Source organism: Onychostruthus taczanowskii, unplaced genomic scaffold (assembly GCF_017590055.1).
Source record: "Onychostruthus taczanowskii isolate IOZ18803 unplaced genomic scaffold, ASM1759005v1 scaffold34, whole genome shotgun sequence".
Classification (NCBI taxonomy): domain Eukaryota; kingdom Metazoa; phylum Chordata; class Aves; order Passeriformes; family Passeridae; genus Onychostruthus; species Onychostruthus taczanowskii.
The window spans coordinates 1,628,601-1,641,593 of record NW_024500794.1 but is presented as its reverse complement, the minus strand read 5'-3'; the positions used below and the strand labels follow the sequence as shown (position 1 = coordinate 1,641,593).

General features: G+C 43.7%; 1 protein-coding gene across 1 annotated transcript in view; it reads left to right on the top strand.

Moving 5' to 3' along the window:
* Positions 1 to 156: 156 nt before the first annotated feature.
* The window catches only part of ATP6V1A (ATPase H+ transporting V1 subunit A), a 30,495-nt gene continuing 17,658 nt past the window's right edge, over positions 157 to 12,993 (top strand). Inside the window, exons 1-2 of the mRNA XM_041410840.1 lie at positions 157 to 308; positions 12,647 to 12,741. Of these exons, the coding sequence (XP_041266774.1) occupies positions 12,660 to 12,741 (82 nt within the window). The 5' untranslated portion in view covers positions 157 to 308; positions 12,647 to 12,659. The remainder of the gene's footprint in view (positions 309 to 12,646; positions 12,742 to 12,993) is intronic.

The following is a 12,993-nucleotide window of genomic DNA, read 5'->3' as shown; positions in this document are numbered from 1 at the left end:
CGCGCCGCGCCCCGCGGGGCGGGGGAGGACGGGGAGGCCCCGCGTGCCTAGGGGGCGGGGCGATGGTGCCGTCACGTGATGTCGAGAGACCAATCAGCGCGCCCCACTGCTCTGGGCGCACTCCTGCGCGGAAGCGGCCCGGGCTGGGCGGGAGAAGCTCCGCCCGGAGTCGGGCAGGGCTCGCGCCCGGCGCTTCCGGTGTGCGACGCGGCGCATGCGCGCGGGGCCCGGCGTCAGCTGATCCAGAGCCGCCTTTGCCGCCGCCGCCGGAGCGACTCGGGCGATTCGGGCGCGCCGGGCCGGCCCAGGTGAGACGCTCGGGCCCTCGCCCCCCGCCCCGCAGCGCCGCCGCCGCCGCCTCTCCCGAGCTGCGCCCGGGGGTTGCCCTCCTCTGCCGGTGAAGGAGAGGGGGGGGGCGGCTCTCGCCGCTCCCCGCCCCGCTCGGACCCTGCCCGGGAAGGACGCGGTCTCCCGGTGGAGCCGCTCGCAGAGGGAGCGCGGCCCCGGCTCTGCGGAGCGGGTGTCGCCGGGGCCCGGGGCAGGGGCAGCCGACCTTCGGGGAGCCGTGTCCCGGCAGCACAGCCCGCTGGAGGCGGCCATGCGCTTCCCGGCCCCGCTTCGCTGCCAGCAGAGACCGGGAGAGCGGAGCGGCCCCGAATGAGCAGCCTGCCGAGCGCTCCTCCAAGGCGCCCCATGAGCTGCTCCGGGGCTATGCCAGAGTTCCGTGCAGAAAACAAACAGGGCGATAGCGGCTGGGTTCCAGTGCCAGGTCATCCCACCATCTTGAGTGGGTGGATCTGAGTCTTTGGGTGCCTGGCCGCAGCCCGGCGGGGAGCGGAGTGTTCCTGTTCCTGCGGGCTCCTCGTGCAGCCCAGCTGCGGCAGGAGAGCCCCCCGCTGCTTTGCTGTTGAATTGCCTGGTGGCACATCAAATGTGCTTCCTGTTCCTGCAGCCAGTGACAAAATTCTGCCTTAGATGAGGTGTTCCGAACATCACTCTTGGCATTCGCTTACAGGCAAGAGAGAAATTTGCACGACTGGATTCTGGATGATATTGTTCGTGTTACGGGTAGCTGTGACACTGGAGTATGTGACACATAATGTGTCAGGATGCATCCATTCCTTGCAGCTGCCCGAAGTGATTTACTTTCTTAGGAAGAAAGTAAAGTCTTTCTTTCTAAGATTTTACTGTCTTCCCTCAGAGAATTTGCACTTCTGCTGGGCATAAAAGCAATTTGGTGATCGTTTTATTCATTGTAATGCAATACTTCAGCAAAGTACACTGGCTATTTGATCTAGCATGGTATTTCAAATGCTAATTCTGCTTGCTGAAATGGAGAGGGGGTGGAAAAGCAGGAAAACCTGCTGACAGACTGCTAGAAGTGATTTATTAGCAAGAACATGCCAAATACGAACTGGCATTTGCAAGTGGAAGTTTGAGAACTGAGGCAGATCTTCAGTATGCTGTGAGTTGTGGTGTATTTGTGCTGAGTTCTGCACTGTGCAGGTCTGTAGCAGCTGAATGTTTGGCTTCTCTGTGCAGTACTTTCAAGTGCCTTTTCAATGACCAGCAAATATAAATATGTAATAATATCTACATTTTATTATTTTCTATGTAAGAATATATGAAGTGATACCAGAATCTGCACATCTCTGAATTACCAAAAATACAGCAGATTTTTTTTTTGCTGTGCCTATCAGTCTGTAATGAAAAGTCCTCTGGGAAAGCTTTATTCTTTTATGTGGGGAAAAAATTAGTCTTAATTTTGTGATCAGGTGGCAAAGTCTGACATTCAGAAATAGTAAATCACCATGGACATCAGCTTGAGAGAACAGGGAAGGAGAAATTAAGGCAACAGTGGAAAATGGCTGCTGGCATCAGCTGACTGTTCAAAGGGGGGTTGCAGTCTTGTGTTGCAATAGTAACACAAGATCTCTGTTTCCTGTAAATGCTGCCTTGTCATTTTCCAAATCAACAGTTATTTTCTATAGGTAGTGCTAATAGGGTTGAGCCATGAGTGATTCGTGTTGCTTCTTTTTTATAAAGCATTAGCTTAAATTTAGCTTTTGTTTTGGTCTAAGTATAAACATTAACAGTTTTATGCCTCATTGACCCTGATTTATGAAGGCTGTGTGCCTTAAGTGTCCTTCTGTTGCCTAATTTTTTTCCCAGGATGACTTCATGCATTTATCTTCCAGGCTGGCATGGGTGCTGCTGTTACACATTGTCATCCAAAGCTGCTGTAGTCCAGCAGGTTACCAGATGATTCCCCCGAATGATTCCTCTTTTAGAGGCACTGTGCATTCCCCCTTGTGTTTTCATGCCATAATGGTTTGTCTTTGGGTTCTCAAGCCCTGGAAGTTCCTACTGATGGGTTTCCCTCGTGCTTTTAAATTGCATGTTTGTGAGCTATGGCTGTGCTCCTAATTACTCCTTTGGAAAGAGTAAAAGGATTACAGGATAATCTAGTTGGGGTCTGGTTACTTTGATGTTGACCATAAAATGTTGAATGCTACAGCTGACCAAGTAGTAATCCCTCTTTTTTTTTCCTCTGTCTTTTTAAGAAAACCCTACAAAACACAAACCATGCCGCAACCCAATGCTACGTTGACTGAAATATATACTTTTCTCCATGCTTGTTTCATTGGTTCAAAAGTGGGGGATTTCAGACTTGGAAATATTGAGGCATTGTTGAACAACGCTGTCCATGTGATTTTTTTTTTTTTTTAGGCTGGAATTTTGCCAGTGAAAACAGACCATGTAGTCAACTGGAATATCATGCTCATTCATTCTTACTCGACATCTTAAAGCATGTGACTCCTTAACCTTCCAGCTGGGCAGAGAAAAACAGGGTCCTACTCCAGCAGAAGAAGCAGAATTAATTTAACCTTCTCAGCCTTTTTTTCCTGTGCAGAATAAGCCAATCATCACCTAAATGTCCAACATGCAGAACCAGTTTTGACTGGATCTTCTGTTTGTCATTGTTGTATCTTTTATGGTATAAAAAGCTTTTTGCTTGTCTTTGATGTGCTCACTCCATTCTTCCCTTTGGAAGTGGACAGCTAAGCTTGTACCAAATTCTTGGGTTTGGTCATCTCTCCTGGGATTAAGTTCTGCACTCATAAATATTTTTTGTATGGTTACTTTATTTCATCCAAGCATTTATTTCTCCTGTGTCTGTCAAGCTCTCAAGTTCAACAGTCCCATGTCTCAGAAGCATTGACCATTTGCTGCCAGCTTTTCAGATGCCCATACATGATATGGCTGTTCTGACAGACTTTGCCTTCCAAGGCCTGGCTTTACTGAAGTTATACGTTTACTGTGAAAGCCAGTAAGATTTATATGGGTAAATCCTAAAGTCTAACAGACCTTGTTACTACCACTTAACCAAATGGCAGATAAAGAGCAGTTTTAGCTGCAGAATTTGCTTGTTTCATCAGCTTGACTACACCTCTGAGCTTGTGTAATGGTAAAATTCAGTGTCATTGCTCACTCTGTTCAGAATTAATTTATCTGACAGTGACCCCTCTTTTAATTTTCTTATAATTTACAACATTTTGGGGAGTCTGTTATGTTCACATCAAAAGTAATCAGCAAGAACCAAAACTAGCAGGGGAAGCTGCCCCAGTTAACCGAGACTCATTGTGCTGAACAGGTAAATGAGCTAAAAAGCCTGCTGGAAATAGACCCATTGCAGATACAAATGCTTGAGAGCAGTGGTGTTCTAGAGGATCTCTGTAGTATAAAAGCCTTCTCTTTGTCCTTCCTGAACAATTGAAAAGTGCTCACGTTGTAAGGATTCTCATAGCCAAGTTGAAATGTTGGTGCTCTGGTTTCAGCTGACCAGTCTGCCCAGCTGTGTTTCTGCCAGACAACATCCTCTGAAAAGTGCCAGAATGTGTGCTGTGAAGATGCTGTATCCGGTCTTTAGGCTGCTCTAAGCTGTGCTTGCTTACTGAAGTGGTTTGTGGTGGTTCATGTGGAAGAGAGGTGGTTTGGATGTCTGTATTCTGTGCCCTAAGCATGAAGAGCAGTTGTGGTTGGGATGGTTGTGTGTGAGGAGGTATAGAAAGGATATGGGAAAAGCCATGGACTTCATAGGCAGCTGTGCCTTTATGGGAATAACTTATTATAGCTGGCCAAAAGATTTCAGGTATGCAAGTTTTGTGTGAGAGTCTGAAGAATGGCTTGACAGGTTTTTTTTTAATATCTGAACAAAGAAACTGCATCTTGCAAGAATTTCAGTTAGTGGGGCAAATGTTTGGCCCTTGTTCTTGTTACACTGTATCGTTATTTCCTACTCTGAAAGCAAGACCTTAAAAAGCAGCTCTTCAGAAACACCCTAAGATGGTATTTCAGACTAACTGCAGACTATATTGGTAAAGATGCCTAAATAAGCAATTCTATTATGTGAATTGCCTACAGATCCTTAAAATTTTAAGGGTTTTGTTGTCATGGGATAAATTTGCATGAGCTGGTAGATATTCAGACATTCACCACAATATGTAGTTTAAACAATGGTAACATTAATATGTTGGAAGGCCTCTGGCTGTTCTAAAGAAGCTGTGAATACTTCAGGTATTATTTTATTGAACATAAGATTTCCAAATGTAGCTTAGCTTGCTTTGAAACATAAAGATGAAGTTTTTCATTATAGGAAAAGTCAACCTCAACTTAATTTCCTTTTACTGGAATTCAGTGCCAATAGGTGTGCTGTGATTCCAGCCAGGTGTTTCATTATATCAAAGGTGCTATAAAAGAGTACTTCTGTCTGCTAGGGATGTTGGATCTTTCTCAAAGACTTTCATGCAGACTCACTTCTGGTTCAGCTCTTCAAACTAGCTGTCAAATACCTTGCATGATAAACTGAAGTTTCCGTAATATCTTAACTTTAGAGGTGACATGAAATTTAGGTGTAATGATGAAATGCTTATTCCAAACTCATGCTCAGTATTTTAGCTTAGCCATTACACCTGGGGAGAAGGGTTAGGCAGTAGTGAGGCTTACAGAGGAGACGATGTATTTTAGTGAGCCTAAACAACTCGTGTAATTCTGTATGTAAAACTGGGCCTGACTTAAAAACCTAGCAACAGTTGTTTTGTCAAATTGCACACCTTTTGTCTGTTGATGTAAGATCTTCAGCTCTTCAGAAGTCACTCTGCTGAACTGTGGTAAAGTTTGCTGTTGCAGTTGCTTACAGCTATGTATTCATTTAATTTCATTTTAATGTTTGTCATCTTAAAGGTTAGAGCAACAAAAGTTATTTCAAGTAACAGTGCCAACTACACCTGAAAATGGAGTGACTTTTAGTTAATAAAAGCCAGGGTAGATTTTAGTTGAGCAGTAACATTAGTGAGGTTAATGAAAACTGTTCATCTAGAGGAAATGACTGAGCATTGCACTGAGCAGATGGCTGCAGAACTTTTCAGCCCTAGCAGCTAGATGACAGGATCAGGATAAGAAAAGAAGGTCACTGTAGAACAAGGAGATGAATTTTGTATTAGTGTTCTGTATTATGGTTTGGATTTCAGTTGCATTAGGTCTTTCTTTTATATGAAAGTCTATCAAACCAAAGGGCAGAATGTGTAGCAGGCTGAAAGGAATGTCAAATTTTTCACAGTAATAAAATTGTGAAGCAGTGTAGCAAATAAGAACTAAGGAGAGGCTCATCAATTTCCTCCTCTGGAGAAGCCTCAGCTGAGAGGAAAGAATTGGTATAGAAAACCCTATTATGGAAAACTGTAGCATATGAGTCAGTTGATGAACATTTTTTCATGTGGACAATGTGGTTTTCTCTAGTAACAGGAGTGTTTTAATGGATTTAGCTAGGGTCTTTATCACTTCTAGATATAGCATGATAGCTGTGTTTGATGTTTGAAGGCCGCTTATCTACTGAGCTGATCAGATCTTCAGTGGGTCAAAGTACTTATGCAATGAACACCTTGCCAGCCTTTCTAACTAGTTTTATTTTAGCTGCTGACTTCTTAGTCATGTTCAAACAGCTTTGTTCTAGAATTGTTCTGGGCTAACTGAAGGAATTTCCCAAGCTGCTGAATAAAAGCCTGGGTGGTGGAGTTACAGCTTGTAGTGATGGTACATCTTGCATAGGCAGACTTCACACCCTTGCTTTAGGAATATATACTGTATGTTGTATATATGTATCAAATATAAATATATTGTTATATCTTTAGCTTGTATGCAAGGCATGATGTTTATTTGAAGTATCAAACTTGTATGTATTGGCATGCCCACAGCTAAGCCCCCAGCTGTTTTTAGGAAGAGGTCAGTAGGAGCTTTTGGTGGACTTCATGAATTCAGTGTTGCATGGTCTCACTTTGTAGCCATCATGTGCTGCAATGACAGTGGCAGCATAATTCTCTTTCACGTGGATTTACGTGTACATGTGCTGAGCAAAGCAAGCCTCATGTGAGAGGAGGGGGCTTATAAGAACCCAAGGAACAAGTTATGTGGAAGATAAATGGTCTTGTAGGGTTGCAGATGGGTCCACAGTATGTAGCTGATCATCACTTAAGCAGATTCTGGATTGATCTAGAGCAGAGGTGGCCTCAAAGCGCCCGTGACAACTGAAATTGTATGAATAACTAAGTGGGAAAATGTCCATATTGTTGAGTTTAAGAAGTATTCTTTCTAGCTCAGAGCTTGGCAGGAGGGTTGGTGCTGTTCACTTCACGATGTCTGTGTCGTGAGAAGACTGAGCCACGTGGTTGTGTTGAGCACAGGACGTCACTCCTGCCTGGTTTCCTCAGAGTGCACATGGTAGCTTGGGAGGTGTTTGATGTAGCAGAGGGTTGTGCTGCCATACAGAGGGACCTGGACTGGGAAAGTTGGCTGACAGGAATCCCATGAAGTTTGACAAAGAGAAGTGCCAAGTGCTGCACCTGAGGCAGAATAACCACATATTTTGCTACGGGCTGAGGACTGACTGAGTGCCGAAAAGAACTGGGGGTCTCCAAGCCGGACATCAGCTGCCAATGTGCCCTTGTGACAAAGGCAGCCAGCACTATCCTGGGCTGTGTTTGGAAGAATCCCACCAACAGGTTCAGGGAGGTGGTTTTTCACCTTGGTTAAACTTGATGGAAACCACATCTAGAGTGCTGTGTATGGTTCTGGGTTCTTCAGTGGAAGAAAGATGTGGCATAGGGGTGTACATCCAGAAAAGGGCCACAAGGACTGTTAAGCATTTGGAGGTAGGAAAAGCAGATGAGAGAGCTGGGATTATGTAGCCTCAGGAAGAGAGAATCTTATTGTAAAGTATATAAACACCTGATGGGAGGGAGCAAAGAGGATGGAGCCGGACTCTTCTCAGTGCTACCTGCTGAGGTAACACGACACAATGGGCACAAACTGAAATACAAGGAATTCCCTTTAAACATAGGAAAACACTTTACTGCAGGGGTGTCTAAACACTGGAACAGGTTGCCCAGAGAGTTGTGGTGGCTTCGTCCTTGGAGGTAATCAGAATGCATTTGGATGTGGCCCTGAGCAGCCCACATCAGCTTGCTTGGAGCTGGGGGCTGGAAGTAGATGATTGCCAGAGGTGCCTCTGAACCTCAGTAATTCAGTTGTTTGGCGACTGAGAAATCTGGAGTAATTTCCCTGCTGTATTATAGTAAAATTATAACTCTGCACCCTGTGAAGGAACAGGTTTCCTGAGAATACTATTGGGCTTCCTTTCCCAGTGACCTGTTTTAGAGTTCTGGGTGTGTTGTTTTTTGTGGGACAATATCCTAAATTCTAGATATGAAAATGCTGCCAAACTTCCGCATTTGACTAGTAATTCAGGCACTGTATTTTTTTTTTTTTAATACTTCTTCCTAAGGATATCATCTGTTAGAAGGGGAAGTTTAAACTGTCCTAGTTACAGGAAATCTGTGGCAGTGATTATCTGGTTATTTGTGAGGCCCTTGCAGCTGGACACGGATTTATGCACTGTGCCACAGTCTGCTCAGGTGAGCACAGTAAATGTCGGCAGCCTTGAATCTGAAACATTCCTCCAATGTGACACTAAGCTGATTGTCCAGTGTGGGTGGTGATCTTTACTGTCCTGTAATGTCTAGGTTTTTAATAAGAAGAGGAGGAAGTATGATTTTCTTTGGAAAACTCTTACATTTTACTGTTTATGGCTATTAAGCTTTCCTGGATATCAAATGTAAGGGCTTATATTCTGACTCTATTTTTCTACCCTTGGAAATCAAACCACATTAGTCTGTTTCAGATGTGCTAAAATGTATGACCTTCAAGTTCAAAGTTATTCTAGCAGAATTATTCCTGCCATTGATGACTTACTGATGTAACGCTGCTGCATCCAAATTACTGATGCTGTGCTCTTCACTACAGTTGTGGTTAGTGTCTAGGCTTTTGTGGCAACCTGAAGTGCTGGTAATCCTAGAACTTGCAAAGATAGACTTGAGAAGTTGTGAAGACTGCAGGGAGCTCTTCAGCTTCATGCAGATTCTTAGGGAGGGGTCACACAGCTGCCCGTGTTCCGTTCAGCGTACAGGGCAGTGCCTGCCCATCTCTGAAAACAGATTCCAGCAGCTGTCACTCAGGGTGGCACAGCTCTCTGCTTTGTGGAGGTGCTGGATGTAGTACAATTGCCTTAGTGCTTCTGCTGGCCAGGGGAAGGGTTTCTGAGCCTAAGGAAGCCTCACAAGACTCCTGGAGGCAATCAATACTGTTCAACACGCTCATGCAATTAGTATTGCGGTGTGTTCAGCGCCTCCCTGTGCAGTCTGTTGTTAAACAATTGTTCTGTTAAGCTCTTCCAGAGCACAGCACACACTGACATGGCTGTATTACACTGGAGGGCTGGCAGGTGAACAGATCCCAGCAGAAAACATGCACCTCTTTCAAAGACGTTTATATAGTTGTGTGCACCACTCATTGGACACTGGAATTCCCGGCTTTGTAGGATGCTCTGAATGCAAACGCCGAAGCCTTTTAATTTCTTCTGCTCGGTCCTGTGCAGTAGAGAGAGCACAGATGGGAGTTCAGCTGGGCTCGAGGTGGCTGGAATTGCTATTGCGGCATTCCTCGGTGCTGGTGGGAGAGAGAGGGAGACTGATGACTCATCAAGTCAGGTGGTTGTGCCTCTGCTGTGTGTCAGAAATTTCGTTCCCCTCTGCAGCAGCTTTCTCATCCTTCTGTGTAGGGGCACTAGAAGGACGATTATTTCGCAAGCGGTGATGCTTCACTGCTGAATTCTAGCGTTTGAATTGGGCCTGTGGGTTTTTGGAGCTCCCTGCTTCTGCAAAATAAGGTAAGGAGCCGTGTTTATGTGGTAAAATTGTCGTAGATTTTCTTCCTTGCTGCAAGAAGGTTCCTTCTAAAAATCTCACCGGAGTCTGAATTTTGAAAAAATCTTTGTGTTAAGGCAGTTCATCGTGTAAATTCTGTGTCTGATCAAATGCTAGATGCAAAACCCAGGAAGAGTGAAGCAAACCAGGTTTCTCCAACATTGAGAGCAGGGCAGTTACATTTTTTAGGCTACTGTGTAACCAGATTACTGTGCTGGGGAGAAACCAAGATAGAAAGCTCAGGTTATGGGCTCTTTCTTGTTTAATTAGGACTTTAAAATCAGTGTAATAAATTACTTTTTAGTCAGAGAAGGTTCTGCTGCAAGCAATACTTTGATTTTTGGGTACTATTAATCAGAATATGACTGCTAGAGCTTAAGAGCATGTTTGAAATCAATTGGTGAACTGTTTTAGAAAAGGAAGATATAAATTGTAAAGGATACAAAATGCATCTTTACTCATAAGGGAATTAAAATTTTCTGATATCCTATGTAGGTGTGCTAGTGGGCTTTTGTAGGAGGGAATTGCATATAGTGCCTAATATCTTGTGTTGGCAAGAGGCCTTTCAAAGGCCTCAGGGGCTCTGTAGATTTCTGAAATGATCAGCTACCATGGCTTCTGGGGTACATATATGCTTTAGGGAATTTCATTATCTTTGAGTACTGGCAATGAAAATACCTGACGAGGTAGGAAGGTAAGGCAGCATTTTGGCCCTCAAGGGCTTTTCCATAGAAATTGAAAATCTGTAGTGGTAATACACAAGTGCAAGAAAATGATGCAGAGATAAATAACCTGTTAGGGTTTTTTCCCCCCTAATTTGTATTCAGTGTTAAGAGATGTGTAGCCCCTTAAGAAAGAGGTCAGCCTGGCTGGGTGGGCACTGGCTTTGTGTAGACTGTACTTTGAAGGTATAGTGGAGGTAAAACAGAGGTGAGAAAGAATTCACATATTTTACACTTGAAATAGTGAATAGGTATGTGTTTAAAAGCTGTTGGTGTAGATGCTAGAGATCATGGTAAAGACAGGATTTATTAATGTGTTGCTAGGTGGTCTAGTGGAGGATCCCCTGCTCTTTCACTTCAGAAAGGTGGCTGTAGGAAGGGAGAGGGAGCAGAGCAGCCACAGGAACAGGAGAGGCAGGTGCTGTCTGTCAGTATGTTGCCATTTAACTGCAGAATGGCTGTTCTGAGGTTCTTACTTGCCTCCCTAATAGGTAAACAGTTGCTTCAAGCAGGTTTGGATTATGAAGAAAAGTTAATTTAAATTGAAACTGGCCCAGTGTTCCTGCTTTTCCTTGCTTTTGTATTTTGACTCTTTCATATGGGACATTGTCTAACTGCCAAGCTGTGTCACTAATTCAGTTATGAGAATGTGGTTTAACTCTCTCCTGTGCTTTTAGAGATGCTGATAGTACAACACTGGACATTGTTCTGTACTGTTATATTGAAGTTAATGTTTAATTTGGATTTATAAGAACAACTGCTTATTTCGGTATGAACAGCAATTGTGCTTGCTTGAGTTTTAGTTGTTAAAAGCAAAAAAAGATGAGATAGTTGTGTTAGTCAGATCAGAACCAGCTCATACCAGCTGCTCAGAAACTGCAGATTGCTTTGCCAGGACCTTCCCTCTTCCCATTTGTCAGAGGAGGCATTTGAGAAAAAAGCAGTGAAATCAAAATTATCTCCTGGGTCTAAACACTGGGAAGTGTGAAAGATAACCTATGGCTATGGAGGGTAGAGGGATCTAATGGATATCTGGATTAGCCTTTGGGCTCAAGACCCATTAGCAGGTCTGCTCCAAGCTGGTGGTGATTGAGCCATGATCAGCTGTTGTGGTGGCTGCTGTGGAATAAATCAGTGGCAGCCATGATAGACAGTACACTCCACAGAGACATGGAGTCAGGGAGAGGCTATTCCTTCAGGATGAACAGGGGTTTGGAATCGTGGGAGATCTTTTTCTTAAGGAGCAGTGCCATCAATTTGAAACTTACAGATCAGTAAAGAGGCTGAGGGCAGGGGACTTGTATTATTGTATTAAAAGGCTGGAAAATGGCTGTAGGATTTCAAGAATAGCAAAAGTCAGCTACTGCTCCCAAAGAATAGGCAAAAATTTATCCTTTAATTCTAATGGAAAGGATGGAGCTGTTGTCTTGCTTATTGTACACAAGGCAGCTTTTTAAGCCTGAGTATACCTTTGTATGTACTTCCTTGTGGAAGATGCTGGGTAAGATTAGGGTGCTATCAAAGACTTGAGTGTGAGTGTGAACAGATGCCTCCCAATTCGTGTCACCGAACAAGGGCCTTGCTGCTGATTAGCACAGGTGCGTTCTGTGCTGGGGTGCCATAGCACACCTTTCACCAGTGCTGTGTCCTAAGTGTGTCCATACAGGAAAAATGGGAAGAGTGTGGCCTTACAGTTCTCTAACACCCATCAGTTTCCAAGGTAACACACAGCACGATAAGGGCTCACAAAGCAAAACCGCTAAATCCTCTGATCCGCGCCGGAAACAGGACAGCCCAACTGTCAGTCACAGCACAAACATGGATGGAGGAAGTCTGTGATAAAACAGCTTTTCCAGTGCCAGTTGTTTAGATTTCCTAAACAGTTACTGGCATGAGATGACAGCCTGTTGTTTAACTGTTGTAAGTTGGGGGTTTTGCCCATTATTCAGCACGGTTCTTCTGTAATGCTCCATGGGTTTCACCGAGAGCAAAGACTGCATAGTGCATAGCTGTGAGACAACACATGGAAAGGATTCACGTGTTTGTGTGCTGGTGCTTCTGAAAATCTGTGTTTCTTCCTCTAAATACTGTGATTCAGCACCTTAAGATAGCAAAAATTGAATTTTCACAATTAATATTTGTAGTATTGCATTTTAGGGACTGGTGGCAGTAAAGCAGACCCAGAACGTTCTCTTGCTCACTCAGAATCATGGAAAACTCCATATTTTGAAGGGGGGTAATGAGATGTGTAATGCAAAAGAGATTTTCTGTCATTTAAATATTCTATTACCAAGCTTAAAAACAGAGAAACAGTGTTAGGGCATTGTTGCACTGCATCTTTTTCATTGAGTAGCACTCTGTAGAGCATATTATGGGGTGATGTTCTACTCCTGTGTTTCTGCAATAAGGAGTCTGAGATATTTTGTTTGTTTAAATCAGTTACTGTTTCACTTTTTACAGCTTTAAAATCATAGTGGTTAAGGTGCTTCAGACTATGAGTTCAGGGTTCTTTTTAACAGGAAATAAGAAGAGAGCAGAGGGAAGAGGAGTAGCTTATTATGTGTGTGTGTTCTTCAGGACTGACTCTTATTTTTTTCTTTTGTTCAGTTGAACAGGCAAAATGGACTTCTCCAAGCTCCCCAAAATACGCGATGAGGACAGAGAGGCTTTTGTTGGCTATGTTTATGGAGTCTCAGGACCTGGTAGGTATTATTTTGTAAAGGAAGTCATAGATTTTGTTTTATTTAGGATCTTATTAATCTTCACTTGAAAGCAGAGACGTATAAAAGAGCTCTGGGTGGTTCTTTTAATGCTTTTTTTGGGTGGGGGACTTCAAGAAGAATTACTGACTTAGAGTCTGACAAACTACTAAAAAAACTGCTAACAAGATGTTGCCATTAATTAACCTTTTTTTAAAAATGTAATGAACAGATGCAGGCAGTTGAATAAAAACC